The 18,672-nt window shown below is 41.0% G+C and overlaps 1 protein-coding gene across 10 annotated transcripts in view; it reads left to right on the top strand.

The window, feature by feature from the left end:
* The window catches only part of SNX24 (sorting nexin 24), a 169,008-nt gene extending 151,082 nt beyond the window's left edge, over nucleotides 1-17,926 (top strand). For 7 of the 10 annotated variants that reach the window (XM_037005247.2, XM_037005245.2, XM_037005237.2 and 4 more), the window contains 5 exons: nucleotides 9,291-9,385; nucleotides 10,753-10,785; nucleotides 11,301-11,365; nucleotides 16,404-16,467; nucleotides 16,876-17,926. In XM_037005247.2, the coding sequence (XP_036861142.1) occupies nucleotides 9,291-9,385; nucleotides 10,753-10,785; nucleotides 11,301-11,365; nucleotides 16,404-16,467; nucleotides 16,876-16,906 (288 nt within the window). In that variant the 3' untranslated portion in view covers nucleotides 16,907-17,926. Of the gene's footprint in view, nucleotides 1-9,290; nucleotides 9,386-10,752; nucleotides 10,786-11,300; nucleotides 11,366-11,575; nucleotides 11,608-16,403 lie in introns of all 10 variants that reach the window. The other 3 variants (XR_005057802.2, XM_037005243.2, XM_037005240.2) reach the window with 3 other exon arrangements.
* Nucleotides 17,927-18,672: the final 746 nt, after the last annotated feature.

Genomic DNA, 18,672 nt, shown 5'->3' with positions numbered 1-18,672 from the left:
GGGAATGTTGAGGGCACTGGAGAATGCAAATTGTTTTCAGGCACTTTAAACACTTAAAAAACATCAATTCATCAACATGTATAGGCTTTGCTAATTGTAAATCTTTCATTAAAAACCAGTCTCCTGAGGCTCTCTCCAGGCAACATCTTACAAGCCCAGTTCTGATTACTATTTCTTCTTTAAAGTAATAAGATAGCATGTCCATAAGCATATTCTATAATTTGTATTTAAATTAGTGTCTTATTCCATTATTTAAATTACTAAGTCAGTTTTGGTTTGTTTGTAATACAAAGTTTTATTCACATGTCTGAGTCTCCTGATCATCGTTTTGACTTATAAGCCAGTGTGTAACTGCTTTTGGAATGTGGTTTTTTTTTTCTTTTTTTTTTCTACTGGATCATCAAGAAAATGACTCATAAATTCTGATGTTATCTCTAAATGTGTGATTGAGTCACATTGTTATTCAACCTACAGTTAGGTCATTTAAATGGCTCCAGAGTCTATAAAATGTGGCTTTAAAGTATTTTTACCCAGTCAAAAAAAAGAATTGAGTTGGTCAGAGATTGTCAAATAGGTCTTAAAAACATATGAGGCCAGACAGATCCTTTTGGATTTTGCTTTTGTTTTGTTTTCAGTTTTTTAAATATAGGACAGAGATGAATGGAATTTATTGCCTTTCTTCTTCTGGGAGTCTTTATATTCTTGTAAGAATTAGTTGAGATGTTAAATTTAAAATCCAAGGAAAATCAGAAATGTATTTTAAGGGAGCCAACTTCAGTGGTTCCCTTAAATTTATCTATGGGATAAATTAAAGTTGAAAATATAGTGGAAAAATATATATTGGGAAAAATAAAGGATTCCAATAAAATTCACTGAGAAAAGAGCTAAACTATGTAGCAGAGTGCCATTATGCATGCAGTAAATGTCAATAAATGTTTGTGGAATGAATAAGGGAGTGTCTCAGGGAATCAAAGCATTGGTTGACAGTAGCTTTGGGGTCAGAGAGACATGGGTTCTGATCACAACTGTCCCTTACCCCTTGAGAAACCTCGCACAGGTAGGTGATGTTTGAACCTCAAATTCCTCGTGTATAGAATGTAGATGATAGGGTCTCGCAGCATTGTGAAAATTAAATGTTGAAGAACCTAACACAGAGTAGGCATCACATAAGTGTTGTTGTTATTATAAACCACCTGAAAATCATCATGTTTGATAGGTTGAAATTGTTGAAAGTTAATTGAACTCAATCCAGTATTAATCATCATGTTGCATGAATTGATTTTATTTCCCCAAAAAAGATAATTTAGTCCAACCTGGGGGTTTGCGGAAGGTTCCTAAGGGAGGTAACACTTGAGCTAAGACTTGAAGGGTACATAGGAGTTGGCCAACTGAAAAGAGTTGGGGAGGGTGTTCGCAGTGATAGAGTTACCCCCCTTGTGAACAGGTCAGTGAGGCTTGGGGAGACCTGTCAGTGGTGGTGTTTGGATAGACTGGGTCTTACTGGCTTTACCACTTCTTTATTCCACTATAGTCAGAGGCACAGTCTACTGGCCTAGGACTGTCTATCCTTATTTTTAAAAAATGTTTGAGCATAACACTACAATAGGTGCATATTTAATAACAAGTTATATACGTGTTCTATTATTCCATACCTGAAAAATTAGAAAAGGTGGATTTCCTGATTTTTTAATTTAAGATAGATAGAAATTCTAGTATTTGTTTTTCTGAATCACAGTTAATGGTCTTGCTTAACTCCCCACATGTCTATAACCTCCTTTGGAGGTGATTAGCCTATAAAAAAAATACACTGAACATGGACAAGTTTTCTTAAAGTCTCCAAGGCATGTTTTATGTGAGTTTAGGGTTTATATTTTCAGTTTCTGCATGGTCTCATAACCCCCAGTTGTAAGAAGTTAACTTAATCATCAGCTCCACACGGATTACTAGGATGCTGGGTCAGGAATGAGCTTCTTAGGAGCAGATGCAAAGCCACTCAGGGAGGGCATACCTTGAACCTGGCCTGAGTCTTTCCTATAGATAAAGCCCTGTTGAAGATGAGCTCATGAACAAAAATTATGAAACAGAAGAAAGTAAAACAGTTATGAGTGAGAATCAACAGACACAAAACAGCCAGATTAAATCCCAAGAACTTCGAATAAAAGGACAGTTTAATGGAAACCAAAAATTTTAATGCCCAAAATAATTGGAAGCATAGGGAAGGTCAAGAATCTAAGAAAAAGAGACCAAGCAGATTTAAAAAACAACCAAATATGAAAGGAAAATATAGTCATTAATATTAGCCCAATGACTTGATTAAGGAGCAGTTTAGAGAGAGCCAAAGAGAGGATTTAATGCGTGATCATTGGGTCTGAGGAACACTACTGCTGTTACAGAGGTAGTCAAGATATAAACCAGGTATGTCATGTGCACCTGCGTCCACCTACCACCCAGCCAGGGAGCACAGCTCAATGGCCCTCAAATCCACCGAGGAGAAAGAGCAAAATCCTTCAGTTGATCCAGGAACCCCGCCCAGCCTCTCCAGCTGAGAGTTCCCTACTCTGTTGCTCAGCTTCATTGTTTCCTCAGCCCAGCCACACTGGCTGCCTTTTCATTTTCTTAATGCTGTGCTTCTACCTTCTGCACGTGAAATATCCTGCTCCTCTTCACCTATGAGGCTGACCTAATAGGCTAATTACCTCCCTTTAACCTATTAGCTCACTCAGCTCCCAGCCTTAGGATCACCTTCCCAGGGACACTTTCCTCCACCCAACAGGCTAGTAAGGGCTCCTGGTTACTAACACCTAAACAGCCAGCAACGCCTCTCCTGTCTCCTTGTTTCATCATATTCATTACTGTGACTCTTTGAACACCATTCACCTCCCTGTGAATCTATATAACATCCTGGGAGGGCAGGACCATGTATGGTTGGCTAACCATTGTGCCAATGGTTGTACTTAGTAGGTGTTAAATGAATATTTATGTGTGAATAAATATTCACAGAATACATAGAACATATATTTTGATATTAAAACAGCTCAGAAGATTGGTTGGCTTTCTAGTTTCTATTGTTTCATGGTTGGTTTTGTCTTTTTAGCCATATTGTCAGAAATGGTATTTCTTCTTTCAAATCTTTCTTAAGCTAAATGACATGATTTCTCTTCACAGATTTTTTACCATTTTAAATAGGCTCTTGTCAGCATTCAGCTTTTAGTGCAGGTCCTCAGACTCCTTGCAAGACATCTCTAAAGCCCTGTGAAGACATAGCAGATGTCTGCTTGCATTCTATGAATAGTGCAATTTTTTCCAGGCACAGAGCAGACATGTCCTGGGAGTGGTGTCATGCACGAAAAGGATGCATGGTACAGTGCGTTCTTCAGAGCATATCTGATTTTTTTTTAAGTGGTCACGAGCCTTCTTAAGATCTGTTTACTGGCTGACTTTTTCATAGCGTTCCTTTGATGACCTTAGTGTGGCTCTTTTTTGTGAAATGGTGAGCAAGTGCTGGGGAGGAGCTTAGTGGGAGGCCGAGGACTGCAAAGCCTCTGTGAGCTGGTAGGTTTCAGTCCCAGAGGAGGGTGACACTGCAGCCCGCTTACTGCCGTGAGCAGGTATTGGTTTTCACCCTGCCTGTTCTTAGCTGCACCTCTGAAGTAGGTACGGTCTGAAGTATCTTTCCTCCGGAGGAGAGGAAAAACTCTTGAACTTGGTCACCGCAACAGTCGGTCACTTCAAACCAAATGAGATGGGCCAGGAAAAGGGCTTTAAAGATCCTTAGAAACCTCTGGGCTTATTATTAGTTCAGTACCCTGGGTCTTGTGATAGAGGGGCTCTCTGCAACGTTGATAACAAACCTTGATAGAAAATGGGAAGAAACGTGGTTTGGTTTTTCTTTTTTAATGTTTTGAAAAGAGAATAAAAGGATCAAATCCGTGAAAATAGTGCGGCTTGTGCAGCAGTCTGGGAAGGTTAGCAAAGTGGTCTTGTCCAGGTTTCCAACAAGATGTTCCGTTCCTGTTATAATTGGCTGCTGGGTAGGTTTGGACCTAACTAGAATGCCAGTGTTCGATTTCACCGTGTCCTCAGTGGGGATGTGTCACCATTTACACTCGCCTTAGTGACAATTTTCTAAAATGGAAACTCGTGGGAAATCATTACAATGTTTATATGTCTCCCTTGTCGGACGGTGTTATCCTGTGATATTTTACCAGTGTTTTCTACTGCATGATGGCATCTAGTGAAGGTTCAGGCAGAACAGGGCCCTCTAATTTTGTGGCTACATTTTACTTCCTGAAGAAGAAAAGATAACTGACAATTAAGTATTTGGGGTGTCAGAGAAGGAACACGTACAACTAATCAATGGTATCCTTTGGGAACATGTTTTTGTAAAGCTGATAAGGTAGAAAAATTGGGATTTTGTGATTTGTGGTACATGATGATAATTGCCTCTTTTCAACGAAAAAGACATTTCTCGTGGAGTAAACATTGAGCTTGCAGGGGACGCTGATAGCAATGCTGTTGTTTTTCTGCCTCATGCAAGCAGTGTTTTGGTAAATGTTTTCACAGAGCATAAGATTTTTTCCCCCCATTCTTTTAGAGCAGTAATTTTGAAGGAGCATATGGTCTATGTTAAGGAAAGTCATTTATTCTTCTCCAAGTAAAGAACATGGTATAAAAAATAGTAATTATGTTTTTGCTTCTTAAAAGGTACACTCAAGTCCCTGATTTTAATGTTTATCAGAGTGGGATATAGTAAGAACAAAGTCTGTTTCATAGGATATCCACTTGACACCGTTCTGTTGTTCAACCCTATTTCCTGTGTGCATCTTAAATCAGAACCTGATTTTTAGTCTACTGACCTCCTAAGTGAGAAATAGGATGGAAATTTCCTTAAGTGCATTCTTCAGTTCACTCTGTAGCATCCCCAGTCAGCATGTGTATGAAAGAGCAGCTAAAAGACATTCCGGGCCTGGGATATTCAGAAGCTCATATCATGCGGACTCTTCCCACACTTGGGCCACTTCTGCTGGTTTCGTTACACAGGCTTCAGTTAGAGGCAGATGCCTTCTCTGCTGGTTTGCACAGTCCTTTCTTGTTCCAGCAGCTTTGAAAATCGCCACCCCTCCTAACAGAATTGTAGTCTACTCTAAGAGCGTGTCATCTCCTTGGCCCTCCACAGCCTCATTCCACACCTGGCCCCCACTAGCAGGTGCCCTCTTCTTAGGGAAACTGTTTGGAATCTTTTAATCAATCATTTTCATTGCTTGCCTCTAGCTCTTCCTAAGTTTATTCTTTTGTTGCTCTCTGTGGGGGCTGGATAATACTGCCTCAAGCAGAGTGAGAGGATTGCTGTGTTCCTCTCACACCTTGTGGAGTCTGCACTTCTTGCTGACCTGCCACTTGAGACCAGCAGCATTTGTACACGAACAGTTCCTCTGCATCTTGTGTCTGGGTAATTCACTCTGCCTCTTACTTGACTCAGTACTTCTACCCTGTAAGATTTAACTTAATGGAATGTATTTCCAACTTGTTCTCCAGCTAGTGACATTCATCGTGAATTCTGATGTTTTGCTGCATAAATCAGTTGCCCAGCCATGCGTTCTAACTTGCATCCACTGTCCAAACTTTACCATCAGAATTATTGATCAGTCAGACGGCACTGGGCCTGGAACCCTTCACTGCCCTGCAGCTCAAAATGCCCCTCGTGTAACAGGTGTAGAGGACTGGTGCCTCGTCAGCTGTCCTCTGACCTAGGAGTATTAGAGTGTAAATCATACTCAGGTTTGCTGGCTTTGGGAACCCTCAGCACCACAGATTGTTGAATTCTGGAGTCACATAAAGGACACAGAACGTGAACTTCTTTCTAAATTCGATGCAGCAGCAGATTTTGGTCTGTCAGAAAGACTCCTTCACCAGGGTAGCCTCACCGCCAAACAGATATTTTCAGCTGTTGCCCAGACCTGAAAGCAGTAATGAATTGCAATAGCGAGGCAGCTCCACAGGGCTTCTAATTGACAAAGAACTAGAAAACCGAAACAGGAAAGCCAGTGCCTCCTTCGGGAAGCTGGCATACGGCACGGGCCCGCCAGTGCTTCAGGCGCCAGGCCAGATGAAAAGTGTGCCGCGTAGTGAAACTACCACATCAGAGCTGAAAGCAGGCATCCTCGGCTGGCTGCCAGGGGCCTGTGAACCCCCTGCCACTGTCAGCACAATTAAAAATGTATGTGTATTTTTCAGCATGCAAGATTCTCAGCTTTCATCCAACCTGCAAAGAGATCATGACTGAGGGGTCTAAGAAGCTCTGTTTGTTAACTGGACAATAATCCAGACTTCCAAAACTGATGCATTAGGTTGTTGAGAATTGATATAACAAAGAGATCCAAAGGAAACAGTGGGCATTTATGGGATGCCAGCTGTGTGCCAGAGACCCTTGGGGAGATCTCATCCCCCCAAGGCCCCACAAGGGAGATAGGAGTTGTTCAAACCCAGGTGTTGCTATCAAGCCACACACTTCAAACAACACCATACCACCTCGCTAAAGAATGCAAATGACTAACCAGGGAAGAGCAATCAAAAGTAAAGATATGCAAGCTGAAACAGTGGGGAAATATGATTTGATATTCAAAAATGTAAGTTTTATACTTTTTGTAAATCGAGAGCTTACCTATTGAATAAGGTTGGGTGATTTAGACCAGATGGGAGTCCCAAGCATGTGGGATGACCCAGGGTAGAACTTCAAGGAATGGTTTTTCTTGAGCAAAAGCTTTTCAAGACACTGAAGAAGATGTAAGTGGAACTGTCATGAGGTCCCATTTCACCAGTGGGTCCCTCCTGGAAGGAGAGCACATGGTTAGGAATCAAAAGATTTGGTTAAACTAATTTAATTGCTCTTTTGATCTCTGTACTAATTAATGACAGTTATTTCACTTGTACATATTAAATTAAGTAAATTACACTCTATCCCTGTTTGGGCTTGTGTATTAATTATTTTCTTATGAGCCTTTTTAGCAGAGTTTAGGAAGTACTCCCACAGGTAACTGAGTGCTTAATTAACCCCTTCCCAATGCTGCTTTCTTTGTAACTAAATCCTGAAATCCATATTGGTCATTGTTCTGTGGAATACACTATTTGAGAATATCCAGTGGGCATTTAATAAAAACACTCATTGAATACCCGCTTTCTAGATTCCCTTGTTTTGCCAGTATCTCTTTCCTAAAACAACACGATCATCTATTAGGAGTACTGTGCTTGGGGAGGCTGAGCAGGATTAATTCCTGTCCTGGTGTTGCAGTGTAAACAGCTTTTTGCCTGTCTTTTGTCATTAATGATCATGCTATAGATGTAGCCAGTGCATTGTAAGCCAATCTGTCAAGGCAAATAAACAATTCACCTTGTTAAAATTCCCTAAATCTTGCATTAATAAAACCAAAGTAACCCCCTGAACACTCAAGAGATGTCTTCCTCCACACTGCAGTGATGGATGACATGTCTAAAGATCCTGGAAATTAAGTAGTTCAGGTCATTAAAAGTGTCCCACACTTGTTATTGATTTAATTTATTTTAAAAGGTGGGGGTGGAGATAAGAATGTTACCCCCCCCCCATTTTTTTTAATCTGAAAACTACCACTTGTACACATAATTAAAACTATTGCCTGGGTGAACAGCTCTGTATTTGTTATAATATGAAGCTTTAATATTCAAGTAAGTATTATATCATCCTCTTAGATATCTAGAATGGTAGATAACCATTGCTACTAATGTTAGGGCAAAAATTCCTTGAAGCTTCATATGTATGATGATTCCAAGAACCTTTGAGTTCTGTGCATTAAATAATGATCTTCTGGGTACCCCAAAAGTTGCTTTGGGTAGATAAAAATTTAGATGAAAGCCAAATGATTTGAAGGCAATAAACTACAGTACTAATGAAATTATGCCTCTGGATAGGAGTTTCTCTGTTTTATGAATTTTTTTCATTTTTCTACTTGGGTAATCAAGAAAAGAGTAAACATCTTAGATGGATAGATAGATGGATGAGAAGGTGACTGGGAAAACATTTAGGAAGTGATAGATTTTTCAGTTCCATGTCAGTATATTCTAGGGCAAGTTTAAGTTTTGTGTGTGTTTGTTTACTGGGTGATGGCTAATTTTCTCCACCTGCCCACACTCTACTGGACCCATAGTATTCACTGCATATCCCAGTGCCTGACATCATAGATGCTCAGTAAATATTGGTTTGATGAATAAAGTACAATGCGAATAAAGTACAATGCCAAGTACTTTTCTGTCCCTGATCATCTGTGTGAACGGCATTTCACCATCAGTTTTCATAGTTCTTTATACAACATGTACTTATTGGGTGGGGGTGGAGGTGCTTGGTAAATTATAAGAATGACCCTTGAGAAAAGCTATATTAATTTCAGAGATTATTATACAATCTTCAATGCTATTTCCATGGACTTTATAATAGAAGGGAGGGAGGGGCAACTGTGCAATCAGCTCACACACTCTGGCAGATGCTGTTACAAAACAGCTATGTATGAAAATGCACTCTATAGTTCTCCATTAGATTTCTCCTTGAAATTGCATCATTTGGATATTTGAGAACTAACATGGTTATGCCATTATGCCAGCTCTTTAGCAGAGCTCCCTAAATGGAAGAACTCTATAGATTTTTTCCAGTGTATATGCTGATTAACACTTAGTGGTAAAGTTGTTACTGACCCTTTAAGTGGAGCTGTCTAAACAGCAATAAATGTCAGTTGCTCCTAATGCCAAAACTGGGGATACCTGAGGGATCTTGAGTAAATCTTCCAGTTAAAAAAGCCATGTATAATATTTCCTAAACAGTAGTGGTCTCTTATAGATACACACGTGCATGCACACACATGTCAGACTACTTTATCACTCAGGAAAATTTAGTGTACATATCTTAGCAATGTTATTGGTGTTCCCAGGATTTTGAAACACTCCTTCTGCATTAGAATCTCCACAAAGGCAGGAACTGTGTCTGCCTAGTGACCCACGGTCTTGCTCCCTCGTCAGCAGCTGAAGTATAGTGGGTGCTCCTTAAGTGCTGGTTGGCTGAAAGAGTAGATAAACGGGGCATTTGCTGACAATGAAGAGCATGTGTTGGCCCACATTCTTAGTGGGCAAAGTGGGGACCACACCTCACATGGACTGTGAGGAACGATGCTGTTCAGAATCTTGATGGATGGCTAGGAATTCTTTGATTTGTGCATTTAATTGATTGCCCAGCTGACTTCAGTTTCTTATTCTGTTTTCTACTCTCACAGGCTGTCATTTTAGAAAATGAAGAACTTCCCAAACTGTTCCTTGACTTCCTAAATGTACGGCACTTGCCCTCTTTACCAAAGGCGGAGAGCTGTGGGTAAGAACTGTTCACACATTGCACATGTATCTTAAGGTACTGTTCAATCACTCATTGGCCTAATGAATAACCCAAGTGGGGCCAGCAGGGCCAGCCTGGCCACTCGCGTTCCTTTGCCTGGGACAGCACTCCCTCACCGCCTGCACATAGTCAAAAGAATTTCTCCCGAGTCCTCAACCCCGTATTGCTGCCAAATGACCAACATCCAGTAACTCAGGTATAGATTTAAGGAATTTACTTCTTAAATTAAGCTGTTACATGGAGTGATGTTACATGATGGGAAATGTGAAGCTAGATAGCCTGTTCAGGAACTAATATGTTTATTGTGAATGTTTGAGAAAATCTGTATTCCCTTGGCGCATATATTCAAAAATCTTAAAGCTATAAATGATCTTAGAGATGGTTTTACCCCACTGCCTTCACTGTAGAGTTGAACAAACGAGACACAGGAATTTAGTGCCTTTCCCAGGATCTCTGAACTTGGGCCCAGCAGAGCACAGCCGTCCCATGTAATCTCTTCCCCCTGCCCCGCGCCTCTCCCGTAGGAACCTCTAAATGCAGGGCTGCAGATCCCGGTCTCTCTCCACCAAGGCACTAGGTATTTGATACCATCTGTCACTGGGAAGAGTTCTGAAGAATTAACTGCAAAGCAACCACTTGCCCAGCTCTGGGCACCTGCTGTGCTGAGCAGAAAGCAGTCAGCAGTATCCCTGACATGTTCCATCCATTTGCAAAGAAACACACCATAAACTCTCTGCAAATTCAAGCAGGGAGAGGGTTTTAACTATCTTGTTGTCATCTCCACACCTGCCCAAAGGACCCATCGCAACTACAAGACGTGCAAGCTAACCACACCCGGAGGTGTGTGTTAAACCCCAGCCGTCTGCTGGACAGAAGGCTGTAAACACCTTCCACAGCTTCCTCACCTGCAGAGTTTACTCAGGGCCACTTTCCACTCACTCCAGAGCAAGAGTTCTACACCCCGCTCACGAAATAATGCGCACTGTTAATGTGTCCTGTTGCAGCTTGTGTGCATTTACTGGGAAGTTGGGTTTCATGTGTAGTGTATTTTTAAGAAAAGATGTTGGATGGATGGAGCTAGAGGGTATTACGCTCAGTGAAATAAGCCAGGTGGAGAAAGACAAGTACTAAATGATTTCACTCATTATTTGTAGAGTATAAGAACAAAGAAAAACTGAAGGAACAAAACACAGAATCCAAAAAGGGACTAGCGGTTACCAAAGGGGAGGGGTGGGGGAGGGCGGGTTGGTGGTGGGGAGGAGGAGATTGTGAGGCATTATAATTAGCATGCACAAACGTTGGTCCAACTTATATGGTCTTTTTCTTCTCTTTTAAAAAATTTTTAGATCTTTTGAAGAGACAGAATCTGAGGGATCAAGGTAAGAACCAATCGGAGCCAGTCAGGAGTTACACAAACCAAGAAGAGCAATGAAGTTTTGTTAAATGTTTAATATTAAATGTTTAATTCCCATGGCACAAGTGTTGTTTCAAGTTATGATTTTCTTGAAATCTTCCTTAGGAAGTTGATTTTAAGATTATAAATATTTGATAGGAAGTTACTGAAGTAACCAGTTCCATCTGGGAGGTAAAGAAAAAGAACCTATTTTATCAATAATTGTTACTACAAGATTAAAAAAAAAACCCACACTTTTCAGCAATGATTTATTGTACAGATTGCAGATCTGCTTCAAATTCTGCCAAGAAGTGGGTGGCAGAGGGCCTGAGTGGTGGTTCGCTCCCTCTGCCTCTGCTTGCCGTTCCTCGCCCACACCGGGAGATACACCAGCCTAGAGATGCCCCTGCTCAGCAGTTTGATCCCCTCAAAGCTAGTTTGTAGTGTTTTCTGTTTACCGTCGTCCCCTGATGCTGACATGCCTGTTTTTGACCTTTGCAGCAAACTATCCCACCAGCCCGTGCTGCTGTTCCTCAGGGATCCATACGTCTTGCCTGCAGCCAGCGGTAATCAAACCTGTCATCTGCTAACAGCTCTTTACTGATCTGACCCCGTACCACATAAACCACATTTTTAATATAGGTCTAACAGAGTGACATTGGTCCTGGGCTTAATAATCTGCCAATAAACCAGGGCTCTTGGTATACGAGACATTCAGAATTTTAATTGGGGCAGGCCTTTCAGGAGGAAATTTAATTTTTCTTTCTCTCTTCCAGGCTACTTTGAATTAGAGTAATAAAGGGGAAAGGTATTTATTGTCTTTAATTTTTTTTTTTTGATGGTGATATTTTGGCTTCTGCTTGTTTCTATCCAGATGCTAGTGTTTCAACGTGAGGCTCTGGTCCCATTTTAAAGGGCTCTTTCCCAAAGCTGTGTATATACCTTGCACGCATATCTCCATTTCCAGTTAGATTATAGCTTCTTTGAGGGTCGGATATATATTTTTACAAGTTGTATATTTAAATATAATGAACTAATTTAAGTATAAATGGACTCAGTATTTTAGCCTGAGTCTGTCCTTTGTGCCAAGAAATTTAAATTACTCAGAGTCCCTCTCAGAGTGTTCCATTATGCAGCTCCTCATGAGTACATTCTCAGACATTATCTCATTCAGTTTCCTCAGCAACCTCATGAAATAGGCAGGCTGGGTATCATCATTGGCAAATGAGATAATTGGGGCTCTGGGAGGTCCCTGACTTGGCCAGTCTCCTGTGGCTGATGGCTGGGCCCCTGCTGCCTCATTTCTCCGTCACTGCTCTTAGCATATAGTGAAGTTCAGCCTTTGTATCTGAAAGTAACTAAACGGTGTAACGACTAAATAGAATAGATAAATTATCTATTGAAACCATTCCTGCATTCCAAATAAATAAATAAAACTTTATCACCAGGAGAGACAGGGCTGTCCACTCTAGCAGGAATGTGTGCACACAAATCACCCACTTAGCTGTCAGTTGGAAGAAGGCCGGCCAGGATGCAGCCCCGCTCTGCTGAGAGACGATTCCTAGCACCCTGATCAGAGGCAACTGCCTTTGCTATATGAGAATATAGTCTTGTAGTGTTTCTCCTATAAAAGCCTTCCAGTGAGGAATAATTGCCTTTCTTTACCATCTGCTTCCCACGTTTAACAAATGTGCATGTTATATTCATTGATATTAGGTTAAACAAAATGCTATATTTAACAAATACTCATAATGTAACCTAATCTAGGTTAAGTGGGCAATGTTTTATAAAGCATTCTCATTATCTTTTAAAAATACTTTTTCCAGGTTAGTGTTTATGCTCAGATACTTTATGCGTTAGACTGAAATTCCTAGAGAGAGCAGAGTGGTCCCTGTGGACAAGAATAGCCAGGATGCTTTATGAAAGAGTAAAGATATTTTGAGATCTGGAACTCTGAGTCATCCAGCTAATTAAACAGCATGTGCTGTGCACCTGGCTTGACAGCAGAGAATGGGAGGAACTTTCTGGGAAAGAACATCAGGGCAAATGTCTGGAGCTAGAAAGTTTATATCCTTGGTACAATCTTGGTGTGGATGAATGAGGTGCACAAAAACGGGATTCTTGTTTGAGGGTAAATGAAAATCATGGGTTTGATGGACAGGTATGGGAGAGCCACTTACTGGACCTCTTCTAGGGGGATTTTGGCCAACTCAATTTCATAAATCAGATTCCTATTGTCTTAGAAGTATTACACTAATGATATGTTCTTGCACATCTTTAGTACCTAAGTTAAAAATCAACTTTACTTGCAGCATATTGTTGTGCTATTAGGCCTCTTCACATAATGTTGAGGTGACTGAATATGGAAATGCCTTCGCAGACACGCTGACATTCACAGAATCAAAGGAGTGTCTTTCTAAAGTTCTGACAGCCAAACACTGTCCTGTCATAAAAGGCTAATGCTCAAACATGATTCTCTTACTATGTGCTTTTTGGCTTTTGATTTTTGTGGACAGTTCAAAACAACTCCTGCCCGGGCGCCCAGCCCCTGCAGTGTGGCTACACTCTGGACATTTTCCAGTCTTCCTGTCCACTAGCTTTAGCCCCTGTTGACCACCAGCTTTCTACTCTTCCCAGCACCATCTCCTCTTGGCTTTCCCCCTTTCCTACGCATCTTCCTGTCTCTGGAAGCTCACTGGAAGGCTGCCCCCTATTCTCATTAGACTGGTTTTTGGATCATCTCCACCCTGCGTGTGGTCTTACCGCACCTGTACAGCTGAGACCCAATGAGGTATTTCCACCCCAGCCCTCCTGGTAGACTCCACACTCCCATGTCCCAGTGTTCCCAGGACCCTCTGCGGCCCAGCCCTGGCTCGTGCTTCTGCTGGGACCCCCCACATCTGATCCAGCCTCCCAGGAATTCTTCCAGAACTTCAGAGGTGCTGAACTCCTTTCCTTCTTGGGGCATTTGCTGTTTCTTCCTCCTGCAACCTCTTGTTCCCACACCTCGTTGGTGCTGTCATCTTGCAAGTATAACTTCTGAGAGCTTTCGCTGACTCTCATCTCAAGTAGCCCCCATTCATCTTTTCTAAGGTTCACAATAAGTGTTTATAAAATAAACGAAGACCAGCAAAAATAACGACAAAACCTATCCTAAATCATGTTCCTGCTCATCAACTTGCAGTGGGAAACAAAGGTAAAGGTGGTTGTTGAGTAATTCATGCAATAGCGGACATTGCTTTTAATTATATGTATGATGAAGCCAGAATCCAAGGTTCAAGTAGACCAGATGAGAAGGAAAAAAAATGGCCTCATCATTGGTTACTGGTTGGTGGGCCTTGTGCTAAAACACCTCGGTCCCATTCGGTTTTATCAGAGCACCCTGTTTGCTTCCTTCATAGCAGTGATCACAGACTTCCTTCCCTTCCTCCTCTTTCTGTCGCATTCTCCCTTCAGCATCTAGCATATACTCTGCACTTGCTGGACAGTAGATGCAGGGCCCTGGCGTGCGCTGTTCCCTCTGCTGGAAATGCTCTTCCCACAGACATACCTCAGCTGCCTGTTGCACCTCTTCATTCACGTGGTACCTTCCCACAGAGGCCTCCCTCACTCTCTGACCCCTGTCACTCTAGCCCTATGCCTTCCTTCCATTTTTTCCTCGACTTCAAGCTGCTACTTGACGTATTACGAGACTGTAGAATTAGCCAAAGTATTTAATGTTATTTTCCTATTTGTCCTTTTCTGCTGAACATATTTATTTAACTCTGTTAAGCTAAATATGCTTATGTTGTAATTTCACTAGCCTTCAAATAGATTTTTATATTTTGGGTGGCAAAAGATAAATGCATATATGCTAATGCATGTAAAATGTCCCATTGGGGTCTTTTATTGAAATTAACAGCTCCCTGCAAGTGTTTTCACATAGTAGGTACTCTATAAAGGTTGGGTTAGTAAATAAGCATCTCAGTGGCTGTTGGTTTCAGTGTACTGTGTGGCAGACATATAGAATTAAAATTAACTCTGCTAATTTATTGCTTTTGATTGGGATCTATATAAGTTTAAGTCCTATTGCAAACTTAAAGATACATTTTATGAAAAATTGTAGTTCATGTTGGTAAAAGCAAACACTAACAAATCTAGTGTCATCAACCAAAAGTAACTGAATACTCAGGTATTGGAGATAATTTTAAAACATACTCTGTTTATTTATTTGTTTGTCTCGCTGATTCACATGTAAATTCAGTGGCATGGCTGGGGACTGTTATTACTTATATCCCCAAGAATTAGACTGTTCTTGGTATGTAATAATAGCTGGTACCTACCATGTGCCAAGCTCAGGCCCAAATACTTTGTTCCACGTGTCAGTTTTTACAACGACCTGTTAGGTAGATACTATATGAAATCCCTCAAGAGTCCTATCAAATCCTTCATCGCTTCAAACTTGCTCCAGCCCACTCTCTGAACAGCAGCCAGAATCATCTTTTCGAAACACAATTCAGTTCTGTCTCATTCAGCTTAGAATCCTTCAATAGCTTCTCACCACTCTTCAAATAAAGCCACAACCCCTGCCCATTTTTACAAGATTGGAATTGGCCCTCTGCCCTGAGTCCCCCTACCTCAGCTCCCCTTTGCCGCCCCAGCCCCCACTGGGGTCTCAGAAGCTGCCAGGCTCCTTCCTGCTGCAGACTTGCCCCTGGCCAGTCCTCCCCTCCGCCAGCTTTCCTACCCTCCCGGTGAGGTCCTCCCCTTGTAAGTGGCTTTATATAATAGGTACTCTATAGAGGCTGGATTAATAAGTGAACACACTGGTGTTTTGTCTTCAAGTATTGGACCACTTAATTTCCTTATATAATAACTATTTATTTAAAGTCGTTGACGTTAGCATAATTCCTGGATATAATTATGTACGGATTGAAGTTTAGAAATTAAACATCTGAGCCACGTGATAGATCGGTTCCCCTGTTTAAATATCCATTCGTATTTTGCCTGCCCTGGTAACTGGAATATGGTACAGCATACCGTACACCTCTGGGCTTCTCTTGTATTTCTTGTAAAAATGGAGCAGATTTTTCAAACTTGACAGGATGGCTTTGTTGGAAATTTGCCCTTTTAAGTTAGAAAGACGGACCCCTGTCGAACTGCTCACTGGAAGCACGTATAATAGAGCAAGCATATACTCAAGACAACTTGGACCGAACACTGCTGTAAACCACAATGGAAAAACTGCAGCGAAGTATTCCCAGTAGAAATCTTGGAATTCCTTCAAGTATATTGAGATTTTGTTAGAAATTGAATTGCCAGTGTAATCCATCTTCCTTGTGAGAAAACATTCAGATAAAGAGCTGGGGCCTAGCAGCATTAACCATTAGAACATCCCTTAAATCAATAAGCTACAAATCTAGCTGCGCATTCCAGCAGCGCCCGGTGGTACACTGCAGGGGCTCCGGCTGGAGCAGCATGACTGATAGCACGCCCGGAACAAGGGCAAACTGCACGGTGATGTGGATTCCGCACTTACCAGATGCCTTCCCTTGGTAGATTCTACAAAGCGCAATTATATTTTACTGACGGGCCTGAGAAAAGCAGTTTTCCTTTGTTTTCCAGATTTTCCAAACGTGGTCATTGAAGGAGTTCTCCATGGGATATTTTACCCTCATCTACAGCCCAGGTAGAAATCCTACGTGGCTCGGAGAAGCTGAAGTGGGTTTCGAAGTCGTAGTCAAGGAAATCGATATCTACCAAATCAACCTAAAGTCTATGACATAACAACTCTAGTGAGTGGTAAAATTCTCTGTCCCAGCTTAATTCAGGGCAAGGATGTTTCCATTAGAATGGTGCTTTTAAAAATAGAAACTGAACCTGAGCAGTGCTAAGGTTAAGGCCAAGTGTTTAAAAAATGGAATGCAGCTGCCAATTTACGAACCCATGAGGAGAAGGCTGTACAAGATCCTGGGAGCACCGAGGGTGACAAAACGGTTACTCTCTGCTTTAGTTGCACATTTGCTAATTGAAAATCTTATCCTGAATCATACTGAGACTGATCAACTTTGGTAGCTTTTTTTGTTGTTCTTTCCAGATGTTATGGCACGCTACTCTTTTCCTCATGAGATTGTTCTCAGCTGGTGGTAGGTACATTCTCAAGTGCTGGCTCCAGGAGAGTGTCACAGAAACACACTGCAAAATGGGAGGAAGGAGCAAACCTGGAAAATAAATCATACTGACAATATCAGAGCATTCTTTAAATGATAGCATTTTTATTTATGCAACAGTGGAGTTGCATCAGACCTATGGGTTCGCTTCTGATGTCAGGTCTAAGATAAAATGGGGTATCGAGATTCTTCTTGAGAGCCCTTTAGAGAGGCATGCTACTGGAAATCTGTCTATCCACCAGAGCCTCTTTTTCATCCAGTGTTGGAAGAAATGACCATTTCTTTAAGGGCAGAAGACCAGTTGAGGTTGTTGGTGTTTGTTTAGGGCTATTTTTATAAACAGCATGTACCTGTGAACACTAGAATCACACTTAGCCCGGCCAGATGCTTGCCCTCTAAGAGACAGATGTGAGCTGACAATGGCTGACAGGACACCAGATTGACAACCCTCATCGTGGTTTGCTTGAAGGCATCCATTCATTGAATAGGTTGTGCTGCCAGAGGACTTACTGTTATTTCCCTTATGGTTTCTTTCCAGGGACCTCATATATTGAATTAATGTAAGTTAAAAGTGTTGATGCTGTAACTCCATGTACATCTAACATTCAAATTGTGAATAGTAAAGGATAAAAAACATAGATGTAAAGTGTGTATGTGCTGTATTGGGGAATTTCATTAAAAACTAATAGTCTATTTATGGTTTTTATATAAGCTTCTATTTGGGAAAAAATTCTTTAGATTCAAAATGGATAATTAAATTATGGTTTTGATTAGGATCTAAAAGATAGAGGTTTAGAACCTGCTGTAAACTTTTAGAGATACATTTGTGATGGGTAGGTTACTACGTGTTGCAAACAAAGTAAGAACTAAATAATCAATTGTCAAAATAACTGAATGGTCAAGTGCTGGAGATATTTTTTAAATGTTTTTGTTATTAGCTATTTTGAGTTAAAATAAAGAACAAGCAATATTTGCATTTTTCTTTCAGGATTTTATTGGAAACACAAATTGTGTCTTATCTCTTTATATGCACACATATACAAATTCTCACATATTCACATAGACATTTCTAATTTGACAAAATAAGTGTTAAATTATCTCACCATCAAGCCAATAGTTGCTCATTAAATAGTTGATGATTTACCACGATAGTTAAAAATTGTTTTAAATGAAGACCAGGCATCTTTGGTGGTATACTACTCAAGAAATCTTCTTTGAGAATTAAATTTTTCCTGAATGACGTATTTCATTTTTTATTTTATTTAAATTTTTAATATGTAATTTCATATTCCATTTCAACTCCACTGCAGGAATTAGCAATACTTAAAATACATTAAGTATTTTAAGCAGAACGGACTAATAGGAAACTGAATGCACACAGAAACTTTCGGAAGGATAAGGGGAGTGAACTCCTGGTGGGTATCCAGGAACAACTTCCAGAAATGCTCCAGCACCTTCCAGCACCCACCTGCCAGCAGAGGTACCACCTCTGCCTTAAGCAGGAATTCAAGGAGTCAGAAATTGGCTACTTGGGGCTATTGAGGTCACTGCGACCCAGAGATGAGCAGGTAGGATGAGGAAGTAACTGTCACCACCATAACCCCCTATACAACCCCAATAACACCAACTGTCACTACCTGGGAATCCTCCCATCATTTCCCCATGAACAGTTAGGAAATGACATGATCACAATTTATAAATAACAAGTGGCTTTATTCTTGTTC

Source organism: Manis javanica, chromosome 14 (assembly GCF_040802235.1).
Source record: "Manis javanica isolate MJ-LG chromosome 14, MJ_LKY, whole genome shotgun sequence".
In the NCBI taxonomy this organism is placed as follows: domain Eukaryota; kingdom Metazoa; phylum Chordata; class Mammalia; order Pholidota; family Manidae; genus Manis; species Manis javanica.
This window is presented reverse-complemented; position numbering and strand designations above follow the sequence as displayed.